Source organism: Lynx canadensis, chromosome A2, assembly GCF_007474595.2.
Source record: "Lynx canadensis isolate LIC74 chromosome A2, mLynCan4.pri.v2, whole genome shotgun sequence".
Lineage (NCBI taxonomy): Eukaryota > Metazoa > Chordata > Mammalia > Carnivora > Felidae > Lynx > Lynx canadensis.
Window position 1 is genome coordinate 7758505 of NC_044304.2, and position 25370 is coordinate 7783874.

Genomic DNA, 25370 nt, shown 5'->3' on the forward strand with positions numbered 1-25370 from the left:
GGTTAAACGTCTGACTTCGGGTCAGGTCACGGCTCAGGTCACGATCTTGCGGTTGGCGAGTCTGAGCACCGCGTTGGGCTGTGCTGGCAGCTCTGAGCCTGGAGCCCGCTTCAGATTCTGTGTCTCCCTCTCTCTTTCTGCCCCTCCCACTCTTGCACTGTCTCTCTCAAAAAATGTATAAACATGAAGGAAAATTAAAAAGATTGGGCTGAAAACCTCTTATCCCGCAGCTCCTGGTGGGTGGCCCCAACAGAATGCACTTGTTAAGGGCTTCCACTGCAGCCCAGCATCTCTTCCTACAAAACCCAGGTTGTGCGAGGCACCAGTCCCAGCAGGTAACAATCGGAACCATAACAGGTTCCCTAGCACTCACTCCACAGAGCCTCAGCAAACTCTTGAGATTCAAAGAACTCTCCAAACCTGTCCTGGGCCACTGTGGAGACTGTAGTGTGATCTAAAGGCTTTGCTTGTAACCACGATCCTACCTACCCCTTTATGCGTATGGAGCCCCTTTTACAGGGGCTGCCTTGAGAGCCTCAAAGCAAGTTCTTCAGAAATCTAACCAGCCATGGACTTGGGAGTCAGAAAACCAGACACCTTCCCTGTTTTGCCACTTGGTAGCGCTGTTAGCTCAGTGGAGTCGCAGCCCCCGGAGCCAGTTCCCTGGTGTCCGTAATTGCCGGTCTCTAACTTGTTACAGCCGGTTATCACCTCGTCAGGGTGACCTTACACAATCCAAACTTCCTTTAACCAATTTTACCTGAATACATGGACCATTAAATTTACCATACCTTTCTTCACTCTTAAGCTCTATTTAGGAAAGCTCTCCCAGTGTGTGTGTGTGGGGGGGGGGGCAAGATGCTGAGTATTTGCGTGAAAAACAGAAAAAAAAATACACACACATAATTAAGCCTCTCTGGGAGTAAAACAAAAAACTTCACAATGGCTGCCAAGAAGTAGGGAGGAGGCGGATGGGTTTTGTCCTTTCACACTCTTGCATATTTGATAGCTTGCATCAGGCGAATACATTATCTGTTCAAAACCCTCAGTAAAGTGTAAACAGAGAGGCAGTAGGTACAGCGTGCATCCATTTTAGTAACATTTTTTACACCTTACCTTTTAAATAACTGAGACATTTATTTGAGACACAGAAATGTGCCAAGTGCTTTTAAAAAAACCACCATTAGGGCGCCTGGGTGGCTCAGTCAGTTAAGCACCCGACTTTCGGCTCAGGTCATCATGATCTCATGGTTCGCTGGTGGGTTCAAGCCCCGAGTCTGGCTCTGTGCTGACAGCTCAGGGCCTGCAGCCTGCTTCAGACTCTGTGTCTCCCTCTCTCTTTCTCTGCCCCTCCCCCGCTTGCACTCTATCTCTCTCAGAAATAAATAAACATTAATTTTTTTTTTAACCAACGTTTTGTAGAAAGGAAATGAAGGCTCAGAGAGGTAGAGTTTTTGGTCACACAGGGGACTCAAATCTGGAACAGACGATGGGTCTTGTGTCATTAACAAAGGAGCTGCACCGTCCCTACATTTTTGCTAGGAAAATCGTTATATGCCTTAAATCTTTTTAAGTTTATTTATAGATTTTGAGTGAGAGAGAGCACGGGTGCGCGTAGGGGAGGGGCAGAGAGAAGCGAATCCCAACCAGGTTTCGTTCTCACGAACCATGAGATCACGACCTGAGCCAAAATCCAACTGAGACACCCACGTGTCCCACGTTATGCCTTAAGTCTTGAACGACTTCTTTCAGGTAGGAAACCTTTCCAATGATTCCTTGTTCCGAATCCCAGCAGCTTCTGAACAGCATCGCACCTGACAACATGCCTAGTAACGCCTGTCAAGCGCTAGCTTGATTCTGACACTGAAGCGGCGCCGGGCTTACTGTACACACTGTTTGTACATCGGGGATCTCACGAAGCGCCCTGGAGAATTCAACATTAGCCTTTAAAATAGAAGACGCTCTGAGGCCTTTACTTATGAACCCCGAGCTGTTGGTTGGCCGAGCGTCCTGACCTGCAGACCCGGCTCTCCCACGAGCAGTCTGTGAATCCTCTAGTCGGGCCTCAGTTTCTCCATTTGTCAAAGGGCGACTGGAAGATCTCGAGTAGTTCGGCTCTGCCCTTCGGAGGCCTGGGCCCGGCAGGGCAGCCGGACACTACATTGGGGGGTCTGATTGCAGGACTTGAGAACTGGAGCGCTCGCCGACGCCGGTCCCGGGGCAGCAAGATCTGTCCGGCCGTTCCCGACACTTGCATCTCGGGTCTTCTAGGCCTCTAGCGAGAGACACAGGGAGATGGAGGAAGCTCCGCCAGGTAGCCTCGGATGGAGGTTGAAGCTCCCGGACCAAGATTCGGCCACTACAAGTATACTCTTGTGACAGCCTCTCAAAGAGGTTTCCGCCAACGTACACGCGAGAGACGGGTGTAAGATGGCAGCCACGCAGGCGCATAAACTAGCAGCAGGGGGAGACTCCGCCTCTCGCCCTGAACCACGTGGTGATGCCGCTTAAAACCGCCATTGAAAAAAGAACGGCGACCATATCACATGATGGAGACCCTACCAATACCAAAGGAAAGCGCCAAAGTCCTTGTCACGTGGCCAAGACTCTGTATTGGCCACTGTCACATGATCAAGGACTCGAAAAGGGAGGTAAACGTTTCGACTCCACGTGACCAGAACGCAACGGCTACGCTCTTGCCACGTGACTAAAGCCCACCTCCTTATCTCTTTTCGTTGCTCCCTCCCTCCCGGGCTGGGCCTGCGTCAAGCGGCAACGCGGCGGCAGGGGGCGGGGCTCCAGCCGATCACGTGGCCCGCACCTCCCCGGCGCGCGCCCGCCCGCCCGCTCGCCCCCGGCCCCGGCTCCTCCTCCTCCTCTTCTCGCCATTGCAGTTGGACTCAGCAGCCCGGTGCGCACCGCGTGGCTTTTGGGGGGAGACCCCGGCGGGCTGTGGTAGGAGGGCGGCGGCGGCGGTTGCGGTCGGGGAAGGGAACGCCGACAAGGTAAGCGTCAATGTGGCGGCGGCTGGGCCCGCTCCCGCCTCTGCCCCTCCCCCCGCCAGTCCTCCCACTCAGCGCGGGCCCGGCTGAGGGGTCGCGGTGACAAGGCCTGAGGCGCCCCGCGCTCTTCTCCTACGCCCGGTTCTCTCGCCGCAGGGCCGGGCTCATTCCTCCCTCTCCAGTCTCGCTCCCGCGCTCGGCCGTTACTCTCCCCCATTGTGCCGAGGAAACAAAATGGCGGCGGCGGCGGCGAGGGCCCGGTGCGCGCGCATCCGCCCCCCCCCCTTCGCGGCCCCTCGGCCGGCGGCGGCGCCTCGCACGGGGGGTGCGCGCGCACCGGGCCCCCGGCCGCCGAGTCCCCCGGGCCCGGCTTTGTCTGTTGCTGCGTCCCGCGCGCACGCGCGCACGTGCCGGGAGCACACACCCCCCTTGGCCGGTAGAGTCCTGGCCCGCGCAGCAGGGGCGACCCCCTCCTCATTCCTTCTTAGTCTTTGTCCCTGTCCCGTCCGGGTTCCAGGAGAGTCCCAGGTTCCCGAGGCGGGAAATGTCGCCGCCTTTGTCCTTACATGGCGTGGAGATGCGGACCTCTTCCTTGGGACCCTGTTCCCACGCTTATTGCAGAGGAGGCCTTTTTCGGTTGTATGGGGTTCTCCAATCTGTGATCAGCCAGGCCTGCCTCAGATTAGGACCCAAAATTGGCGTAGGGTTTAAGCTTTCCCTTTCATTAGTTTAGGTGTTTCATTGATGTTGAATTTTATCCAGATTGCTTAGGATTTGCATCCTCCCTCAAAATGGTGATGTGGTGCGATATTTGGGTACACTGAAACTTGCAAGATTGTGACCCAAACATGAGAGTTTAAAACAGTTTTCTACCGTATTAAGTAGTTGAGTGACTGAGTTGAAGTTCTGCCACAGTTAATCCTGAGCCTGGATGAATTATCTGGGTTGTACAGTGATCAGCATGCTCTCCCCCAGTTCATTGTCTAGACTTGGGGAGTGGGGAGCTAAACCATTTCTTAGTATTTCCAGAGTTGATTGATTGTTGCTTGGGATTCTGCTCAGGGGACGTGATAGATCAATAAGGGAGTACCAGTTTCCCTGATCAGCCTTTCTTTTCTGGACTTCGGTATTTCAGTGGTTTTGAATCTTTTTCTGATTGGTTAGGATGATCTCCTCTTTAAAGTGGGTGGCCTTTGGCATATTTGGGTTCCAGGGGAAACCCAAGGTGCCACTCAAGAGTTGGGACTCAAATTGAGGGCTTCAGACTCTTTCACAGGTGTTTGTGGCTGGGAGTCTCCTTGGATTGCTCACCCTGCTGCCACTGTGCTTTGTGTGTGATGCTTTGTGTGTGGTCTCGTGGGATGTAGGTAACAGCAGCCACTCAGATTGTGAATGAAGTGTGGGAACCAGAAGCTCATTAACAGCTAGAAAAGGGAAATAAATAAATAAAAGGCCCCTGGGTACAGGCGTTACTATCCCTGTCCCTAGTCCTGCAGTCTTTGCCCCTGAGCTCTTGGTTGACCGTGTGAGTTGATCGTGGTCCCTGGGATTTGTGAATGGAATCTCTGCAGGCCCTGGTGTTTGGAGTTGATTGGAGGCTGGCAGTTACTGCCAGACGTGGCCTTGCCGGCACCGAGTGTGGGTTCATCAGTTTCCCTACTCCTAGAGCTTGGACAAGTCTGGGAGTCATACTCTTTTGGAACACTGGTGGGTAATTGCAGTTTTTTGTTTGTTTTTTCCCGATTGAACTTGTCTAGTGTCTATAGGCAAAAATTCTTTTCTTTAGCTGCTTCTAGTATATTTAAGAGGGCTTTTTTTTTCTTTTCGAGGTCCGTAATACCGGGAGTGAAGAATCTAAGGCTGTTTCTTAGTTTTTTTTTTTTTTTTAATTCTCCTTGTTAAAAAACTACATTGGCAAGAGCCGCTGCTAATACATTGATGTCACTTTCATGGTTGCTCTTTTCCATGTTCCCCTGCTTCACGTCTCCAGGTAGGAACAGGTGGAGTCCGTGATGAGGAAAGAGCTTTCTGTAAGTCTATAAGCCTCTTCTCTTTGGGTAAACAGTAGGCAGCATCTTGTCTGTAGGCCTCAGCAAGTTGTGGGGGTTGGAAATGTTCCTCTGAAAAAAGGCTTTAGAAGTTTTCTTTGGGCTGGATCAGGTCCCTCTTATTTACCTCTCTCACCCTCCTTCCCAGTTTCTCCTGATTTCACCTTTCATGGCTCAGAGGAATAATTCCTTTCCCCAAGAAACTTGGGTTTATACCTCCTTGGACTTGCCCTCCTGTCAGTAAGTTGGTTAACTTTGTGCAGTTTTGAAGGATGTGTAATCACACCATCTAACATTACATGCACGTATCTGCATGCCATTTTATCTGAATGTTGCTTTGATTGAACTTTCATGGGAATTACGATTTTCTAGGCTGTATATGTTGGATGCTTTCTATCTTACCCAAGTCCTGGGAAAAAAGGATTTGATTTCTGTTTTTAGTGAAGGGGTTTCAGGTTAAAGGCAGACATTGGTTTGACAAGAATCTACATACAGTGAAGCAGGTTGGGGCCCTGAAGGGATGAGATTCCTTCAGATTCCAGCTGCAGCACTTGATGGTTTGTCTGAAACCACTAGCTTCCCTCTCTGCTCTGTTGTTTAGGGTAAGTCCGTGCTGATTCTTTGTGGTGCTAGCATTGTTATCGAATAATAGTGAGAGCATGGTGGACAGGTGTTTGTTACGGAGCCCTTGTCAGTGCACTGACTTTAAAAATTGTTCCTTGCCCATTTTATGCTTTGTTGAATCCCTGTGAGATTTTTCCAAGGTTGCGCTTTATAGGTGATCCCATTATAAATTGTGATTGGAAGTTCAGAATGACTTTTAACATCTACTGTTTTCAGATGTCTTGGGAAAACGATGTCCTGTTGAAATTTAATTTTTTTTTCTCATTGAGTGCTTATGGAATGAAGAAAAATGTAGTCACAGAGCTGGACATGGGGCTCAGTCCCATGAACCATGAGATTATGACCCCAGCCGAAATCCAGAGTGGGACGCTCAACCAAGCGCCCAGGCGCCCATGTAGCCACTAGTTTTTAGCAGGAAGATGAGTTTATTGTCCAAGGACCATTTTCTTGTGTGCTATATATGAACACTAAGGACCATTTAGTACGAAGTAACTTTTATTAGGTACGTACATTTGCTCCAAATTATTTTTATAATCTTGGGCAGTTAGTGAGAATTGGTGCTATGGACAACTTGAGATCCATTGTAATTTTCCTTGACATTCCAAACAGTCCTCTTTCTTCTTATTTTCATTAGGATTGTGGTTTGAGCTCAGTCTTTCTGGGATAATTTTGCAGGCCACCTGCTTTGCTGCTGCTTCCTTTGGACTGCTTTTTTCCTCTACCTGGATCTGTGTGTGTTTAAAGAATAAAATGTTGCGGGTTAGGTTTGCTTCTCAGTGGTACTTCTAGATTTTTTGCAGGTTAATAATCCTTGCTATGCATTCATAATTCAAGAAAACAGTCCAGATGTCAACAATGTGGAAATAACCAGCCCAGCCCATGGCTCATAGTGGCGCTTAATAACATTTGTCCTGTGGGTGACCTGTGCAGAGTCCTAGCAGGGGGGAGTAACAGCTGTCCAGTAAATGGAGGTCTGTGTGCTTCTCACATCCCACCAGAGCAGGTGTGTGAACTGATGAGTGGAGGGAAGATGAACTGAGTCAATTTTGATGAAGTTACTTGAGTTTGTATTTAATTTAATGTAATTTATTTATTTAGAGCTTTTTTTTTTTTTTTTTCTTTTTTAATCAGCTCTGAAAAAACTCTTTGGTGGGTTCTTAGAAAGTAAATAGGCAACTGCCGAATGACCCAGCAATTTCACCCTGGGCATTTCTCCCAAAGAAAGGAACATTTATGTTTACATAAAAATTTATACACAAATGCTCATAGCAGCTTTATCCTTGATGGCCAAGAACTGGAAGCCACGTAGATGTCCTTCAGTAGGTGAATGGTTAAACCAAGATACGTCCATACACGGAGTACTGCTTAGCGATCAAAAGAAGCAAGCTGTTGATAACACCTTGGATGAATCTTGAGGCAGTTACATTGCATGAAACAAGCCAGTGCTGAAAGGTTGCATACTCTGGAATTCCATATATATAACATTCTTGGAGTGTCAGAACTGTAGGGATGGTGAATGGATTAGTGGTTGTAGGGTTAGGCATATGAGGAGTGGTGGAAGGGTGAGTATGACCAATCAAGGGCAACAGGAGGGATCCTTGGGATGGCAGTGGTCTGTCTGATTGTATCACCATGAGTGTTGTGGTTATGAATTGTACTGTAGTTTGCAAGATGTTGCCATTGTGGGAACTGCTTTAAAGAGTACACGTGATCTCTGTTATTTCTTGTATACCTGCATGTGAAGCTATAGTTATCTTGCAGTAGTTTTATTGAAAAGAGTGCCACACTTACCCAGCAAAATAATTCACATGTCTGTGGATTCACATCCTTTGAGAGACCATCTTTTTTTCTTTGTAACTGGGGAGGGGAAAAGAATGCTTTTGGGAGAAGGAAACATACTGCACGCTAAGTTAAGAAAAAAAAAAAAAAAAAATCCAGGGCTTCCCCATGGGGATATGTGGGAGGGTCACCCCTCCTGCCCCTGCCCCAACCAGGTGTGGAAGATTTCCTAAGCTTACTTCCTCTCCTGCTTGTTGCCTGAAGAGCATGTTGGGAAGAGGGTTTGGTAATTTCCACCTGGAGTCATGATACACGCTTAACTGTTAGGTCCTCTCACAGGCAGATTTTAGAACCTTTCTATCGGTTCATCCAAGAGTTGGTGAAATTCCTCCTTTAATATATTACATTTGTGGTTTTTCAGTTGATGAAGCATCTTCCCACAAAGTCACCTTTTATCCTTACTGTTTGCAGCTCTTGGGCATAGCTAGTGTTGCCATTTCCTTTTTGATAACAGCTCTGAACAGGTAGATAATTTACCGGAGGATCCCACAGCTGCGAGGTTGGGGAGCCCAGTTGGATGCCAACGTGGGGCTTCTGTCTCCCAAGACCCATGAATGCTCTACAGTACCAGTGAGCCTGGACTCCTGGGGTCTCGTGGGAGGCCAGTGGAGTTTCAGGAAACATTTTGGAGAAAAATTTGTGTTTGTCAGCTTTATATTTAGTCAAGGAAAGTATCTTTTTTTCCCTTTCTTTTTGTTTCTGTTTATTTTGAGAGAGAGCGTGAGCGGGAGGTGTGGGGTGGGGGTGGGGGGGCAGAGAGAGAATCCTAAGCAGGCTCTGCCCTCGATCTCACGAACTGCAAGATCATGACCTGAGCCGAAATCAAGAGTCAGATGCTCAACTGACTAAGCTACCCAGGCACCCAAAAAATATGTTTTTAATTAGCATACAACATCTCCTTTTTTTCATGAGAGAAAAGGACATTTTTTAAAAATTGAAACTATTTGTGGAAATCATTATCCCTGACTTTACACCTCCCTGTGGACCAGGTAAAAAACACTGTTGCAGACAGAATTGGGAACCACTGCCACCAACGTTCGGATCTGTGTTGGGATTTTCAAATTTCTCCGAGTGGCATCCATAACCAGATTTTAGGTTGGCATCTTTTGGCTGGGTTGCTTTGTTAAAATTATTTTCCACGTGTCCTTGATGATGTCAATCTGTAAAGGTTTGCAGAGTCACTAAAGAGTAGCATGTGTATGTCATTTCACTTCATGCTCCAGGATAGGATAGCTCTGGAGATGGGGAAACCAGGAGCTGGGGTTTGGATCCTTTCAAAGCTTAATCCATTCAGTCTTTTAGATGAGCATCCGCTTCAGGACAATTCCCCGGAGTTGCTGGAATAGCTGTAGGACTTTGTGAAATAGATAGTTTGGGGCTATACCTGTTGCGGTGTTGCCACTGCAACCTGTTCATTTCATTTTACAGACTAACTTGGGCATGTGTCTTTTTCAGCAGCAAGTGCCGTGCGTCGAATTCTAAATAGCAAGAGGTCAGCACGTTGCAAGCCAAAGGTTTTGTGGTTAAACTTCTGTAACTCTGCATGCTGTGAGTGGGCTGGATTTGAGAAGGAAAAAAACCCTGATCCCTTCGTGTTAGAACATCCCAGCTACCCAGAGTTCATGTTTAAAATCCTGATTCTCCACTCCACCTGTTCCTCGCTTGGGGTTTCTTTTCAGAGGAGCTGGGCTGGTAAAAAGCCAGGCTTCCTTGTGCCTTGCTGTTGAATCATGAAGGTGGTTGCAGGAGCAGCTTCGTTTAAAGTTGGTTGGCAGGGGCCAGTGGAGTGTTGCTGTAGGCAAGCAGGTGGGGTGGTGGGACCTCTGCCAACAGTGTTCTTTGCTAAGAATCTTGAAAAGGAGGTTTCTGTTCACCAGAAGACCTCTCTGTCTGTTAAAGAGAGGGATTCCCTGGTATTCAAGGACTAGAGCGGCTAGCTTCTGAAAAGCTGGCTTGGATGACAGGTCTGGGTTCGCATAGAGACCAGGGAGGCCAGATTTGTTGGCCTGCAAAGGAACATTGTCTCCAGTTTTTTCAGCATTTGTTTAGTTCACATAATTAGTGCTCTTCTTTCTTTGTCCCCCTGGATCAGGAGGCATCACCACCAAGGTCTGGTCTAAGGAGGCGGCCTGGGGGTGAGTAGTGTTCCACAGATGGGCCAGGTGGGGTGCTCAGGGCCAGCCACACAGCCCAGTGAGTCTCTTCAGGGATTCATCTGGGGCCTTCCTCTTGGAGCAGAGGAAGATCAAGAGATGCAGCCGCTTGCGACAGAGGCACACCCACGTTCTTAGTTTTACAGTGAAGGCAGCGGATGGAGACCTACATGCGGGACAGTTGATGAAAGCGGGTGCATTGGGGGCGTACGCGTGTCCTTGAGGTTACTTTTGATGGGCTGGGGTTTTTTTCGTTGTTTTTTTCTGTTTTTGTCACAACATCTTTTTACCCAGGGTACAAGAATGATTTTTCTACTCCAGTGGCTATCAGGTGGCATTTGTTCTTACAGCGATTCCCTACATCCACTGTGGAAAATCACCATTTTCAGAGTAGGAAGTTGGGATATACACCTCTGCACTGGTGGCAAAGTAGGGTTTGGTTTTGTTTTTTGTTTTTTTTTAAGTATCGTTACGGACTCAAGCTTTTCCATGCATTTAATGTGCTGAATCAATTTAGGGTTTTTTTTTTTTTTGTTTTTAGTTTTGTTTTTTGTTTTTGTTTTTTTTTTTTTTTTTTGAAAGTTATTTATTTTTGAGAGAGAGAGGGAGACACAGAATCCGAGGCAGGCTTCAGGATCCGAGCTGTCAGCACAGAGCCCAAACTCACGAACCGCGAGATCATTGACCTGAGCCAAGTCGGATGCTTAACCAACTGAGCCATCCAGGCGCCCCTTAGATTGTTTATTTTTAATATCTCATGAAAATTCTCAAACATATACCGAAGGTGACATGGTTTACAGTGAACAGCCACCTGTATATAAAGCTCAGGTTCTGCCGTTGACATTTGACTATACTTTTGTTTCACGCATCTCTTCATTTGTTCTGGTCATCCTTCAGTCCACATTTATTTATGCATTTATCGAGTTTCTTTGACGTCTAATCCACTTTACTTTTATGATGCATTTCAAAGTAGCAAAAAATTACAGTCCTCCATCTGAATATTAACTAGAGTCCAGTATTTATTTACAGCCCCCTTTTTTTTCTTTTGAAGTAACGTACACGTTTTGAGACTACCATTCAAGTAGTTTTGACCACTGAATATACCAACTCCTACCAAGATATAGACCGTGATCATCACCCCGAAAGCGCCCATCCCAGGTGTGCCTGCCACCATCTGCCTAATGCAGCTGCTGAATAGTTTAGCCTGTTCTAGAACTTCGTGCAGGTGGAAGCATTTTATGTTTGTTTTGTTTTTTGTAATCCATTGCCCCAGATGTGGCCAGTGGGAGCCTTCACAAGTCAGCTCCTTGTTCTTTGGATGACCTGCATTAGTGTCTGAGTGCCTCTTTGCTTTCTGACGCTGCAAATGACCCCGGCTCACGCAGTTTCTGTGTTAGGTGCAGGCCAACCACTTCTCTGGGGAGCTCTTTTTAGTAAGGTAGACACTGTCGGTCCTACAAAACCCTAAATAAAAGGGTCACGGCCACCTGAAACCATGGTTTAAGTTGTTACTTTTTAAGTTTCTGCATTTGATGTTTTTGTGATGGAGGAGGAGTGTACCGTGAAGAGATAGTCCGTGTGGAGTGAAGCCTCGGCTCCTGGCACCTGGCTGGGCTTGGAAGGAAGGTGATTCTTTACCTTGCATCGCCCACTGGGCCCAGAGGGGCAAGGCATTTGTGTGCCATGCCTGTCACCATTCTAGCGTGGAGGTGCACACTGAGTACTTGTTGAGTAAATAAATCAGGTTTTAAACCTACCAGCCGTCACTGTGAGGTCAGTGAGGTTCCAGCATAGGTATGGCCAGGAGTGGGGGCCGTTCGACATGGCCATTTTACCATCAGGCTGTCAGCTCTCTAATGGTCTGCTTCTCGGTTTAGAACTGAGTTTCTGGGAGCGCCTGGGTGGCTCAGTCGGTTAAGTGTTTGACTTTGGCTCAGGTCACGATCTCGAGGTTCCTGAGTTCAGGCCCTGTGTCGGGTTCTGTGCCAACAGCTCAGAGCCGGGAACCTGCTTCTGATTCCGATTCCGATTCTCTCTCTGCCCCTCCCCTGCTCATGCTCTCTTTCTCTCTCTCTCAGAAATCAATAACGGTGCCTGGGTGGCTTAGTCGGTTAAGCATCCGACTTCAGCTCAGGTCATGATCTCGCAGTTTGTGGGGTTCAGGTCATGATCTCGCAGTTTGTGGGGTTGAGCCCCACGTCGGGCTCTGTGCTGACAGCTCAGAGCCTGGAGCCTGCTTTAGATTCTGTGTCTCCCTCTCTTTCTCTGCCCCTCCCCTGCTCATGCCGCTCTCTCTTCTCTCTCTCTCTCTCTCTCTCCTCTCTCCCATCAAACCGTCCACCCCCCCCTTTCCCCCCTCCTCCATTACCCCCGCCCTCGGTTTCTGCGCTTTGGTTGCCTTTTTGTGTTCCCCCCCTTTTTTTTTCCCTGTTTCTTTTGCGCGAGAGAGAGTGGGGGCGAGGGAGGGGCAGAGAGAGAGGAAGAGCAAATCTGAAGCAGGCTCCAGGCTCTGAGCTGTCAGCACAGCCCGACGTGGGGCTCGAACTCACTGAGCCATGAGATCATGACCTGAGCTGAAGTAGGACGCTCAGCTGACTGAGCACCCAGGCGCTCCGGTGAATTTTTAGATCGACTTCCTGGCTGTACTTTTGTGGGAGGACTTAAGTACATTCTGCAGTTAAAGGAAACTGTTATGGAAGTTTGCAGACCCTCGTAGGTGATATGAATCCAGGCATACCCATCCCCCAGCTTCGACAGCTATCAGCATTTTGCCGTCTTGTTTTATTTTCTCCCATCACCACTGTCTGCCTTACTGGAGTATTTTAGGGCGAATATCAGGCAGTACTTTCAACCATCAATTTGTCTTAAATATGTATCTAACATTAGTAAAGCATTCTTTTTGAGCACGACCTTGATACCATTTGTTCCTCACTGAACGAATGATAATTCCTTCATGTAGGATGCACTTCCGACTGTACGTCACTCATCACTTAGCCCCACAGCAGCCTGGCAAACAGAGATCCTGTTGGTAGAGAAAGTTGGTGCCATTTTGAAGGGTCCATGGTGTTTGTGCTGCATGTTTTCCGTAGGTTGACTTGTTGCATGTTTACCCCCCTTCGGAGGTGCAGGGGCCGCATCCAGGTCCAGGGGAAACTTCAGGGCCTGCATCTAGCGGCTGGGCGGGCAGGGTTTTAAGTCCAGGTCTGTGTGGGAGCTCCCACTTGGTGGTGACTGAGTGATTTACCAAGGGCATCGTGGAAACTGGCCTCCACTCCTCCCCTGCCCCCCAAAGAAGCCCTTGACCCCCACTTGTCCTCTTGCATAGCTCTCATTCCACCCTTCGATTTTATAGTTCCACTTTGAAACCTACAAATTTGCAATTAGATCGTTAGGTAGTCCTGAAGTGTTGTGGGAAATTCTTGTTTTGGCCAGTCATGTCCAAGTTTATCCTTGAAGTGTGAGACTGCTGCCCTGGCTGGTAACTGGCTTCGATCGAAGGGGCTGGCTGTTTTGTGGTTGGATGGGATGGGTGGATTCATCTGTTGTGTATCATTGTGATGGATTTTCTGTGTTGTTCACTCACTTGGAAGATGTCAGTGTGGACCAGACTGTTTGCACAGAGTAGGAATGAGTAGGTTGTCGTCAGCATGTTATTTAGAGCCCCAAATGGTAATTACAGCTACGCCTGTTCTAAAGACTCCTGTTGTGCACTTGAGTTCTCTTGGTCTCTTCAAAATTTAACCCACGGAGGGGGGCACGTGGTGCAGTGGTCACATCTACCTGATGTTTCAGAAGGTTCTTGCCTTTCTGGTTGACAGACACCTTTTGGGGCTCTTAGTCCCCTGCTTTCCTTCCATTTCTTCATGACCCTCAAAGACCAGAGCTCCTTCCCTCTCTTTTCCTTCTCCAAACACCAGGATTTTGCTGAGTATTTGCATTGTTACCATTTATTGGAGGCGTGTTAAGCTTTTATTTTTTATATTTGTGAAAAGTGACGTACTTTAGGGGTGCCTGGGTGGCTCAGTCAGGTGAGCATCTGACTCTTGATTTTGGTTCAGGTCATGATCTTGCGGCTTGCGGGATCGAGTCCTGTGTTGGCTTCCTCGCCGACAGCATATAGCCAGCTTGGATTCCCTCTCTGTTTGCCCCCCCCCATCCCGCTCATGATCTCGCCTCTTTTTAATATTTTTGTAATATTATTTTTCGAGAGAGGAGAGTGTGCTGCCCACAAGCCAGGGAGAGACAGAGGGAGAGGGAGACCGAGGATATGAAGTGGCTCCAATGCTGAACCAGAGAGCCTGTTGCGGGGCTCGAACCCATGAACTCTGCAATATCATGACCCGAGCCAAAATCGGGTGCTTAACTTACTGCTCCCCCCCTTTCAAAAAATAATAAACATTTAAAAAAAATCGGGCAGGGGCGCCTGGGTGGCTCAGTCGATTAAGCGGCCGACTTCAGCTCAGGTCACGATCTCACGGTCCGTGAGTTCGAGCTCCGCGTCGGGCTCTGGGCTGATGGCTCAGAGCCTGGAGCCTGCTTCCGATTCTGTGTCTCCCTCTCTCTCTGCCCCTCCCCCGTTCATGCTCTGCCTCTCTCTGTCTCAAAAATAAATAAAACGTTAAAAAAAATCGGGCATACTGGGGCACCTAGATGGCTCAGTTGGTTAAGTGTCTGAGTACAGCTCAGATTGGGTCGTGATCTTGCAGTTTGTGGATTTGAGCCCTGCAGTGGGCTCTCTGCTGTCAGCAAGGAGCCAGGTTCGGATCCTCAGTCCCCCATCTCTCTGCCCACCACCCCCACCCCCACCCCCGCTTGTGCACGTGTGCTCCCTTTCTCTCTCTTTCAAAATAAATAAATGAACTTTGACAAAATCTAGCATACTTTACATTAAAAAATAAAAGTAAAAGATGAAAGAAGATGAAATAGAAATCCTCTAGATGTGGGTGGAGTTGGATTCTGAAACCAGCTGTTTTCATTTTTAGGGAATTTTATAATTAGTTTGTGCCTCGGCTTACCAGCGGTTACCTGGAAATAAGGATGTGTCCTGCTGTGTTAACAGGGCCCCTCACGTGGCAGCACCACTGTCTTTCATCCTTCTCAGTATCTGACTGCTACAATTCATCCGTGTATGAAATACTTGAAACTAAAATGATTTTCTGATCTTATAGATAGTTGAAGTATTGATAACACCAAGGAAATCTGTCACAGTTTGAAAAGATAAGCAAACATTTGATTTCCAGACACTACAGAAAAAAGAAGTAAAAATGGTAAGTTTTTAAAAATTGTAAATATTATTTCTTTATTCATATTCGAAGATGTAGCATTTCCCTAAAGCATTTGATTCTCCTATTTTTTCATTAGCTTTTTTGAATTATAAAATACTGCTGCACAGTGTAAGAATTCACACACACACGTACATGTATGTACGTATATATATAAATGCTTGAAGTGCCCCCTTCCTCTCAGCTGCCTCGAGAATGAACAGCCGTTTTCATTCAGTTGTCCTGCTCCCCACACCTTCAGGAGCGTCCCCCTAGGTTTACTTGCACACAAATGACGAAGCTTGATTCTGCGTTGGGCGGCTGGAAGAGGAGTGGACACTTGTGTGGTCTCTGCATTGTTTTTAACTGAGTTTCCACATTTCCAGCGTCCGATGCGAATTTTTGTGAATGATGATCGCCACGTGATGGCAAAGCATTCTTCTGTTTATCCAACCCAAGAGGAACTGGAGGCCGTCCAGAACATGGTGTCCCACACAGAGAGGGCTCTCAAAGCTGTGTCTGACTGGATAGATGAGCAAGAGAAAGGAAGCGGTGAGCATGCCGAGTCTGAGAACGTGGATGTGCCCCCAGAGGACGAGACCAAAGAAGGGGCTGGGTAAGTTTGAGGTTTTGGGGCGGTGGGGATCTTTCGTAGAGAGACTGGCCAGCGTAGGGGTGAATGTCTCCTTTTTAAGAAACTCCAGCCTTTCCGTGGCCTCTGGGTTCTGACTATGCTGAATCCCTGACTATGCTGAATCCCTCATTGAGCATCCTTCGGTCTGTCCCTCAGGGAGCAGAAAACGGAGCACATGACCAGAACCCTGCGGGGCGTGATGCGTGTTGGCCTCGTGGCAAAGGGCCTGCTGCTCAAGGGGGACTTGGATTTGGAGCTGGTGCTGCTATGTAAGGAGAAGCCCACGACTGCCCTCCTGGACAAGGTGGCCGACAACCTGGCCATCCAGCTCGCTGTGAGTGTGACCGTCTCCACTGGGTGGGGTCAGACTGCGCATGTTGAGGGTGCAGGGCAGGGGAAGAGCGGCCCGCTCGTGCTGTGCACCAAGAGATGGCTCCAAACCCACCCTTGCACGTGTGGGTGGATGCCACAGAACTCTAAGGCTCTACGGACAGTGCCTGGCTGCATGTGATAGGCCCAGAGCTCTTTCATCTGGGAAAGACTCCGTGTCTGCTGTGCTCTGGGCTGCACTGGGCTGGAACTTTACATCCAGAGCCAATTGAGTCGATGGGTGTCGATGGTTGAATAGAAGGTGCAATTATTAACTCTTCCCCACTGATCCAAAACTGGGCACAAGAACTTTTTAAAAACCAACTTTTGGGGGGCACCTAGATGGCTCGGTCCGTTAAGCCTCTGACTTTTGATCTCACCTCAGGTCTTGATCTCAGCTCAGAGTGATGAGTTCAAGCCCCACATTGGGCTCCACGCTGGGTGTGAAGCCTACTTAAAACATAAAACCAGCTTCTTCATCTTGTTACAAAAGTGTTGCATAAATAATTGCTTCTGACATTTCTGGAACATTTACTACACCAGAGCCTAGGCCACATGTGCTGTTTATGTTATTTCTTCGTCCCCGTAACAACCCTTTGAAACAGGACTTTATCATCTGAGTATATTAGAAGATGTGACTGGGGGGGCGCCTGGGTGGCGCAGTCGGTTAAGCGTCCGACTTCAGCCAGGTCACGATCTCGCGGTCCGTGAGTTCGAGCCCCGCGTCAGGCTCTGGGCTGACGGCTCGGAGCCTGGAGCCTGTTTCCGATTCTGTGTCTCCCTCTCTCTCTGCCCCTCCCCCGTTCATGCTCTGTCTCTCTCTGTCCCAAAAATAAATAAAAATGTTGAAAAAAAAATTTTTTTAAAAAAAAGAAGATGTGACTGGGATGCAGGGAGCTGAGTAGTTGACCTCAGCATCCCTGGTGGGTGAGTTCTGGGGCTTTAGAACCTCCATGTGCCGCCACCCTATGCTGCCCCCCTGGGACACATTCACCCCATTTAGCAACAGGATAAGCAAAAGAAGCAAGTGAAAAAACTAAGAAATCTCATTCCTTGGGGAAACACCCTGTTCATTTTCATATGTAAACATGCATTTTCTTTGCCTGTGACTGATAATTTGGGATTTCGGATGGTGGTCAGAATTGAAAAGTAAGAGCTAGTGCAGTACAGCAGACACTTCTGGAAGGCTGTTTCAGGGAAATGAAGCCCGAAACTTTTCTGTTCCAGTGGTAATTCTTAAGTTAATTTTAACTCGCGTCTGTAAAAAGCGTATTCATTGATGAAAATTACATTGTTGTGAATGTTTCTAAAAGAAAGACGCCTTTTGTAAAAAGCCAATCTTTAAAGAAAGGTACAAACAAAGTGTATTTTTACTGACTGAGATTAGTGTTTTCTGACTGGGGCAGTTTGGTCCCCACAGAGGACATTTAGCGAGCTGGAGACCATTTGGGTTTTCCCAGCAGTGGGGCGTGGGGTGCTGCTGGCGTCTGCCGGGTGGAGGAGGCTGGAGACGTCTGCCCAAATGGCCTGCAGTGCAGAGGATGGCCCCACAGCCCAGAATGCTCTGGCCCAAAACGTCCGTAGTGCTGAGGTGGAGAAACCCCATTTTAGGTTTTCCAGAGTGCATCTGTCCTCCTCCTTTATGTTTTCTCTAACAGAAATCATAGAAGTTTGAATTCTCTTCATCAGCGCTCATAAACTAGTATAAAGGAGAAAGTGGAAGCCAGGGTGTTGTCATACCCTTTTGTAGATACGTGCATTTGCAGCAAGTATATGCTTTTTTTCTTAACGCATAATGTGACACAAATTCTCTTACTACACGGTTTTTTTTCCCGCACTGACGGCTGCTCATCTCAATATGGAAATACGGGTGGTGGATGCCCGCTCTGCTGGGTGTTGTGCTTTCCGTGTGGTGTCCGTGTGAGCCTCCTGCGGCCTCCTGGTGTGGGTCGTGTCACTAAGTCCATGTTAGAAATTAGACACCAACATCTTAATGAGATTAAGTGATGTGCCCAAAGTTACACAACTAGCCAGCGACAAAGTAAAGATTCGTACCCTTGGTCTCCTTGGCCCAGAACCTAAAGCTTTGTTTTGCAAAGCTCCCTGTGAAAGTTTCTCTGCGTAGAGACCTCCGCTCTGGAGTACACAGAAAGTGGCTAAAGACCCAGTCAGTAAGAGGGAGGTCCTGATACCCTAGATGAAGGCACTGCTCTCATGTCACACCCCAAGAAGTTGACATGTGTGCTGTGGTAACCAGCAGAGACAGATACAGCTGTTGATTGCCAGCCTTGAGGAAGAAGTATGTTTTGAAAGTTGCATTTTCTTTTGTAGGCTGTTACAGAAGACAAGTACGAAATACTCCAGTCTGTCGATGATGCTGCGATTGTGATAAAAAACACAAAAGAGCCTCCATTGTCCCTGACCATCCACCTGACCTCCCCTGTTGTCAGAGAAGAGATGGAGAAAGTGTTAGCCGGAGGTAGGGAGGCTGAGAAAGGCCAGCAGGACTTTGGAAACTTGGTGTTCCCTCGCCAGCCAAATGTGCTATTCAGTTTTAGACTGCTTTGATAAAAGGATATCGGTGTAGCTTTGACCACCTTTACTCTGAGGTCACACCTCCCGTTCAGTTTCAGTGCTTGGGAGTTTGACAAAACGGTTGCACTAAAAGTGAGTAGCACTTTTCATAGAGGATTGCACCATTTTTATCTTAATCCTTGAATGTTCTCATCAGTGTTAAACTTGGTTTTTCTGTCGAGCATTCTTTGGCCTTGAAAAAGGGTGTCCCTGGTGATTTTATGGCTTTTAAATTACGGAAGACAACCAGATGGTTTCTGCATGAACATCACGATGGAGTTGTGCAAACAGCTTGTGTTGCAGCAGAACCGAGGGCTTCTTGGTTTGTCCTCTTCCATTGGCTGCTTTTATCAGCTGCCGTGATGGAAATGCAAAGAGTTGATACAGAGTTTTGGATAAAGTTTTCAACAATTGTGTGATTTTCAAACCAAAACCTCAGAGACTTCTAATGCTTTCACCATTCAAAGGCCACCAAGGGCCCCTCACGCGTCTCTTCCGTGCGGATGTTTTTTAATCACAGATCTCACACCGCAGAGTGAAGGTAACAGGCCTTATCCAAATCCCTGACACGCAACTGGCAGCAGTGACAGTGCCCCGGTTCTGCTGCAGCAGAGGCTCACACTCTGCGCCCTTGTTGCTATTTGATTACCTTTGGTTCTGATACCTGATTCCAATTATCGATTTAGGGACGCTGGACCTTTGACCAACAGGACTCTCTCTGTCAAGGGCTGGGGCTAGGGCAGTCCCGCCTGGTGGGCGGAGGTGGTCCCCTTTGCTGCAGATGCCTCAGGGGATGGCCGTTGTGGGAAGCAGAGAGGGAGTTCATTTCCACTCCCCCCACCTATTTTGGTTGTTTTTATTTTTGGGTTCTTTTTTTGGTTTTTTTTTTTTTTTTTTTTTTTGGAGGGAGGGTGTTTTTTTTTTGTTTTTTGGTGGTTTTTTTGTGGGTTTTTTTTTTGCTTTTGTGTTTTTTTGCTATTGAAATTTTTAGCATAGCTAATTTATTGGGAGATCATGGGGAGGAAGCAAGGTAATTGTCTATTAGAAGATAGGATCCACCTATCTGTTCCCCTCCCCCATGGGATTATTCCTTTTAGAGTAATTTCCCACTTTTGTTTTTGTTACTGTTTTTTGTTTTTGTTTTTGTTTTTTTGGAGGGGCCTCCGATTTTTATGATCTCCTCAGGGCAGAGTTAAACACACTCTAGCTTCTCCTTCCCTGGTCTAGGGTGGAGAGGACTTGAGATTCTGGGAGCCTCAGCTGCCCTTTAGGAAGCTGCCACATCCCCTTTCCACCTGACAGAAACCCCTTGGTCAAACTGTGCCTTGTCTTCTTATTCCATCCATGAATAGAAACGCTATCAGTCAACGATCCCCCGGACGTTCTGGACAGGCAGAAATGCCTTGCTGCCTTGGCGTCCCTCCGACACGCCAAGTGGTTCCAGGTTTGCATTTTGTTCTTCTATTTGTCTTTTGGTAGAGAATTCCTAAGTTTTAGCTTGGCTAACTTTCACCATAAAGTTTCGGTAACATTGAAGATCGCCGTGCCGCACTTAGTACCTGCAGGCGTGCAGTTGCTAAAGGAGCGCGCACAGACAAATTTGACACCCCCAGAGGAGGCTTGTGACTGAGTAGGTGGGCTGCTGCTGCTTTGTGCCAAGAGTAACCTTGTTCTCGTCCACCTGGTGAAGTTGCCACTGACCACGCACTTGATGGTCTTGAACGTTCACCGTTTACCCTTGACAAAGTAGCGCCTTGAGACTCGTGTTTTTCATGTTTGCCTTGTGTTGAGGGAGGTTCCTTGGTGTAAAGAGCCTGTACTTTGTTCTCTAGGCCAGAGCCAACGGGCTGAAGTCATGTGTCATTGTCATCCGGGTCCTGAGGGACCTGTGTACCCGCGTGCCCACCTGGGGTCCCCTCAGAGGATGGGTAAGGACCTCGTAGCCATGGCCATCTGGGGTTCGTGTGCACAGAGACTTTCTCCCATATCCCAGTAGTACGTTATGGTAACTGGGCCCGAGTGGTGCTTCGGGGTGTGGCCGAGGCACCCCTGTGCTAGCCATATATTGAGCGAGCACTTTGTGCCACACCCTGGGTGGGGGATGAGAGCTAGACCAGAACCCCCCCTCCCGCCCCACCCCGTGGTGGGCACAGAGCTTGGCCTAAGGAGAGGGCTGGCCAGGTAGCACTTCCTGTGATATGCTCTACTCCAAGAAGAAGCATTTTTGTAGCTGCTCTTGGAAAGGGGTCAGCAAACTCTGGGGCCCATAAGCCAGTCTGGCCAGCTGCCTGTTTGTCTACAGCCCATAGTTGAGAGTGGGTTTTATATTTTTAAGTGGCTACATAATAAATACAAGCACCTACATAAAGGCCACGTCTTGGCTTCTTGGCTTCTACAGTCTGAAAGATTTAACGGTTATCTCTTTAAGGAAAAGTTACCCAGCTGGGCTCTAGTTGTCCTGTCTTTGGTTTAGCCTCAACTTGTGAACTTGGAGTGCTCTGATATCCCCCTCCCCCTAAACACACACACACAGTGACAGCTCCTCGATACAGGCCGACCACCTTCTGGACAGTGGAGTTAACCGTCCGTCTTGCCTTTCAGCCCCTCGAGCTTCTTTGTGAGAAGTCCATCGGCACAGCCAACAGACCCATGGGTGCCGGCGAGGCCCTGCGGAGAGTGCTGGAGTGCCTGGCGTCGGGCATCGTGATGCCAGGTTGGGGCCTTGTGCTTTGCAAGTTGCAGGGAAAGGACAGGGATTGAGGCCCTGAGGCCACTTCCTGGCGGGTCCCTTGACCGGGTTAGGGCAGCAGCAGCCCCGTGTCCCCCCTAGGACTGAAGCATGTGACTACCCTCTTGCACCATCATATCCAGCCCTGTGCCGGCTCCGCAGCTGTGACTCAGGGCGGATCCGGGGCAGTGGTGACCCACTCCCACGCGAGCTCCTTGCTCTGAGACACGTGGATTATTTCTCTCATGGGCTGGATGCCGAGTGGGTCACCGAGCTCAGCGTGTTTTCCAGAGCTGGGTGTGGATGGGGCGTGGGGGGTAACGCACCTGGTTCCCTCAGCCAACACAACTCTTCCGAGATGCTAAAAGATAATCCTCTGCATATCTTCCTTGTTTCCTGCCTTCAGATGGTTCTGGCATTTATGACCCTTGTGAAAAAGAAGCCACTGATGCTATTGGGCATCTAGACAGACAGCAACGGGAAGATATCACACAGAGTGCGCAGGTATAGTCATCGCCATTGCCAACGTGAGCCCTTACCCAGTCTGTAATCACTGGCTTCCAGTTCCATTACTGGGTATTTTCAGGGTAGCCACTGGACTCGTAGGCTCAGGTTGGGGATCGAAGGTGAAGGGATCGTGCCTGATACAGGGCGCCCCAATCTGGGCTGCTTCTTTCCCCTGGCGCCACGCGTGCTTGTCGCCTATCCCCTCGGCCTGCTCGAGTGCTGTTTTTGGACACCGAGTTCAGCGGGGAGATGTATTTGCTGTGTGGACTGCTCCAGGGTCCTTCCCTTGCAGGCCCACCACGTGGCTCCGTGTGGCAACCAGTCCCCAGGTTGGGGTCTCCTGTATTCCTGTTGAGGGGGGTGGTCACAGGCTGGCCTTCCCCCACAGCAAGGCTGGGCCCTGACAGTCAGGCCTTCCCCTGGCTGTTGGGGGACCCCTTGCTGTTGTAGGGGAGACCCTTAGCAACCCCCTCAGCTCCCACCCCTTCCAGAAGGTATTAGCAAGCGCACACACTTTGGCGAGGAGCACAGGGTGGCTAAGTCAGGTCCTCTTCCCCTTCTCCAGCATGCTCTGCGGCTTGCTGCGTTTGGCCAGCTCCATAAAGTTCTGGGTATGGACCCTCTGCCTTCTAAGATGCCCAAGAAACCAAAGAATGAAAACCCAGTGGACTACACAGGTAAGCATGCCGTGGGGCCTGGGCCCCAGGCTGGGCGGCGGCAGCACCGACTCCTCGCAGAGCACAGGAGGGATTCTCAGCTGTTTCTCTCGTGATCTCTTCCTTCAGTTCAAATCCCCCCCAGCACCACCTATGCCATTACACCCATGAAACGCCCGATGGAGGAAGACGGGGAGGAAAAGTCTCCCAGCAAAAAGAAGAAGAAGATTCAGAAGAAAGGTACCAGCATTCACTTCTAGCCCTTAGTGTATCTTCCATCTGGCTCAATTAAGAGTCATCCCAGAGTGACGAGATGCTCGCTTTGGCTTTAGTTTTCTCAGATGTGATCTTTTCTGAAATGACTAACCGTAACGTAGACGTAGAACAAAAAGTGGGGTGAATGTGCTCGGGAACGACACAGATGAGGCCTTGGCCTGTGCAGGCGCCTGGGCCGCTGTGCCGTGCCATAGGAGGCCACCAGCAGCGGTTCCTCCTCCCCAGTTGAGCGTTGGCTAATAGTCCAGAATGATGTTGGTGTTCTCTCTCTAGAGGAGAAGGCAGAGCCGCCTCAGGCTATGAATGCTCTCATGAGACTAAACCAGCTGAAGCCAGGACTGCAGTATAAGCTGGTTTCCCAGACCGGTCCAGTCCACGCCCCCATCTTTACCATGTCTGTGGAGGTAGATGGCAACTCATTCGAGGCCTCTGGACCGTCCAAAAAGACTGCCAAGCTTCACGTGGCCGTTAAGGTAAGTGTGGTGAGCAGTGTTGTGCACCGTGTGCTTGTTCTGAGGACAACAGAAGTGCTTCTGTGTGTCGGGCTCCTTCAGAACCATTACACGGTCTCGAAACCCCCAGTGTGGACAGCGTGAGGCTTAGAGAGAGAGCGTGAAAATTGAGAGGAGTCGATTTTTGAACGTGTGCCAAATCATACGTGGAAGAATAGCTTTGTCGTTGTGGCTGACAGAGAGTCCCCAGATGTGGCTGGGCATCAGAGTTTTGTGCTGGAAAGGGAGCGGGATGGCTAGTGAAGAAAACACCCTCTGGATTCCCGGATGCCACCCTAGAAGCTTCTGATTCAGGATCCAGGGGGTGGGGGGAGAGCTGCGTGGTTGGCCCTGGTACTAAGCCCTCCCTAACTGGGGGCCCTGGGGGTGTCCCTCCTGCAGGTGTTACAGGACATGGGCCTCCCTACCGGCGCTGAAGGCAGAGACTCCAGCAAGGGGGAGGACTCGGCCGAGGAAACGGAAGCGAAGCCGGCCGTGGTGGCCCCTCCACCTGTGGTGGAAGCCGCCTCGACCCCCAGCGCCACCTTCCCCTCAGATCCCACTGCCGAGGTGAGCACGTGGTGGGTGCTGGAGTGCCCGACAGGATGCAGCAGGCAGTTGTGTGTTCTATGAAACCAGGGTGGTTACTGGTCCTGCTCATTTTCCCCAAAAAGAGTAACTTCCAGTCCAGGAGCCTATACAGGGAGCTGGGCGTGAGCCTTTGAGCCACGACCAAGAGGGCCCTGCTGATGTTGACCCAGTGCCCAGGGCTGCAGTGGGGCAGCCCTGGGTCAAAGTCAAGTCATTCCCCAGAAGTCGGATGCAGGTGGAAGCAGTCCCGTTGCTGGGAGGCCCTCGGATGACTCCCAGAGGCCAGGGGGGCGAGGGTGGTGAGAGATAGCAGGGGAGATAGCGTGGAGGGCGTCTTTTCATGATTCAGGGGTGGCTGCCTTCCTATACGTGCTGGAAAGCCCTTAGCTGAGTTTTTTGGTTTTCTTTTCTGTTTTCCCTGAGAACGTAAAACAGCAGGGGCCGATCCTGACCAAGCACGGCAAGAACCCTGTTATGGAACTCAATGAGAAGAGGCGCGGCCTCAAGTACGAGCTCATCTCCGAGACTGGGGGCAGCCATGACAAGCGCTTCGTCATGGAGGTGAGCGGCCAGCTCCCCCAGGAGAGTCCCCCTGCCACAGGAGAGGGTGGCGTCGGGCCACACCGACACACATCTGTTCTTCCCAGGTCGAGGTGGATGGACAGAAGTTTCAGGGTGCTGGCTCAAACAAAAAGGTGGCAAAAGCATATGCTGCTCTCGCTGCACTAGAAAAGCTGTTCCCCGATGCCCCTCTCGCCCTGGAAGCCAACAAGAAGAAGAGAGCCCCCGTGCCTGTGAGAGGTGGACCGAAATTTGCTGCTAAGGTAAGCGGTGCCCCTGTGGTCTCCGGCCGTGGCACGAGCTCACCCGTGGTTGGGGTGTGAGGTGAACGTAACTGGTCTCCGTTCTTTCCCCGTGCAGCCACATAACCCTGGCTTCGGCATGGGAGGCCCCATGCATAATGAAGTGCCCCCGCCCCCCAACCTCCGAGGGCGGGGAAGAGGAGGGAACATCCGAGGTCGAGGGAGAGGGAGAGGATTTGGTGGCGCCAACCATGGAGGCTACATGAACGCCGGTAAGGACTCTCATCCCGTGTCGTCCCCACGGGCCCTGCTTGCTCCCGGGAGCGTGTGGGTCCCCTGGGATCGGGTGACCGGCGGGAGACTCTGGGAGAGGCGGGGGCAGGGCAGCCCCGCCTTCCACCCCGTAACCCTGTCTGTTCCTTTCCAGGCGCCGGATATGGCAGCTATGGGTACGGAGGCAGCTCGGCAACGGCAGGCTACAGTAAGTGTGTGTTTCTCTTTGTCTGCGGTTTGGGGGGAAGCTACAGCGGAGCTCCCACGCCGGAGTTAGGACGGGGCGGCCCACCAGCAGCAGCCGCCTTGAGATTTAAGAGCGGCTCGCACCTTTTCCCAGTGATTAGGGCAGATGGTCCTCAAGCCCCTATTCTGCAAGAGTGTAGTGTGTTCTTTAAATGTTAACACATGTATTTGTGTGACTTGAAAATTTCTTAAAAGTCAGAATTTTAAATTTCTCTGCTTTAAGCCATGCGAAACACCAGTCCTGTGATTATGCTTTTCCTGACAGTGCACAGCTCTTGTCTTGAGAAGGAGCCTT

General features: G+C 49.6%; 1 protein-coding gene across 4 annotated transcripts in view; it reads left to right on the top strand.

The window, feature by feature from the left end:
- Positions 1-2819: 2819 nt before the first annotated feature.
- The window catches only part of ILF3 (interleukin enhancer binding factor 3), a 31775-nt gene continuing 9224 nt past the window's right edge, over positions 2820-25370 (top strand). For 2 of the 4 annotated variants that reach the window (XM_030300455.2, XM_030300463.2), the window contains exons 1-17: positions 2840-3005; positions 14835-14933; positions 15314-15543; positions 15718-15895; positions 18262-18409; positions 19857-19948; positions 20337-20432; positions 21106-21217; positions 21639-21736; positions 22305-22416; positions 22525-22635; positions 22945-23144; positions 23565-23732; positions 24177-24314; positions 24401-24577; positions 24675-24828; positions 24984-25037. In XM_030300455.2, the coding sequence (XP_030156315.1) occupies positions 14931-14933; positions 15314-15543; positions 15718-15895; positions 18262-18409; positions 19857-19948; positions 20337-20432; positions 21106-21217; positions 21639-21736; positions 22305-22416; positions 22525-22635; positions 22945-23144; positions 23565-23732; positions 24177-24314; positions 24401-24577; positions 24675-24828; positions 24984-25037 (2071 nt within the window). In that variant the 5' untranslated portion in view covers positions 2840-3005; positions 14835-14930. Of the gene's footprint in view, positions 3006-14834; positions 14934-15313; positions 15544-15717; positions 15896-18261; positions 18410-19856; positions 19949-20336; positions 20433-21105; positions 21218-21638; positions 21737-22304; positions 22417-22524; positions 22636-22944; positions 23145-23564; positions 23733-24176; positions 24315-24400; positions 24578-24674; positions 24829-24983; positions 25038-25370 lie in introns of all 4 variants that reach the window. The other 2 variants (XM_030300459.2, XM_030300468.2) reach the window with 2 other exon arrangements.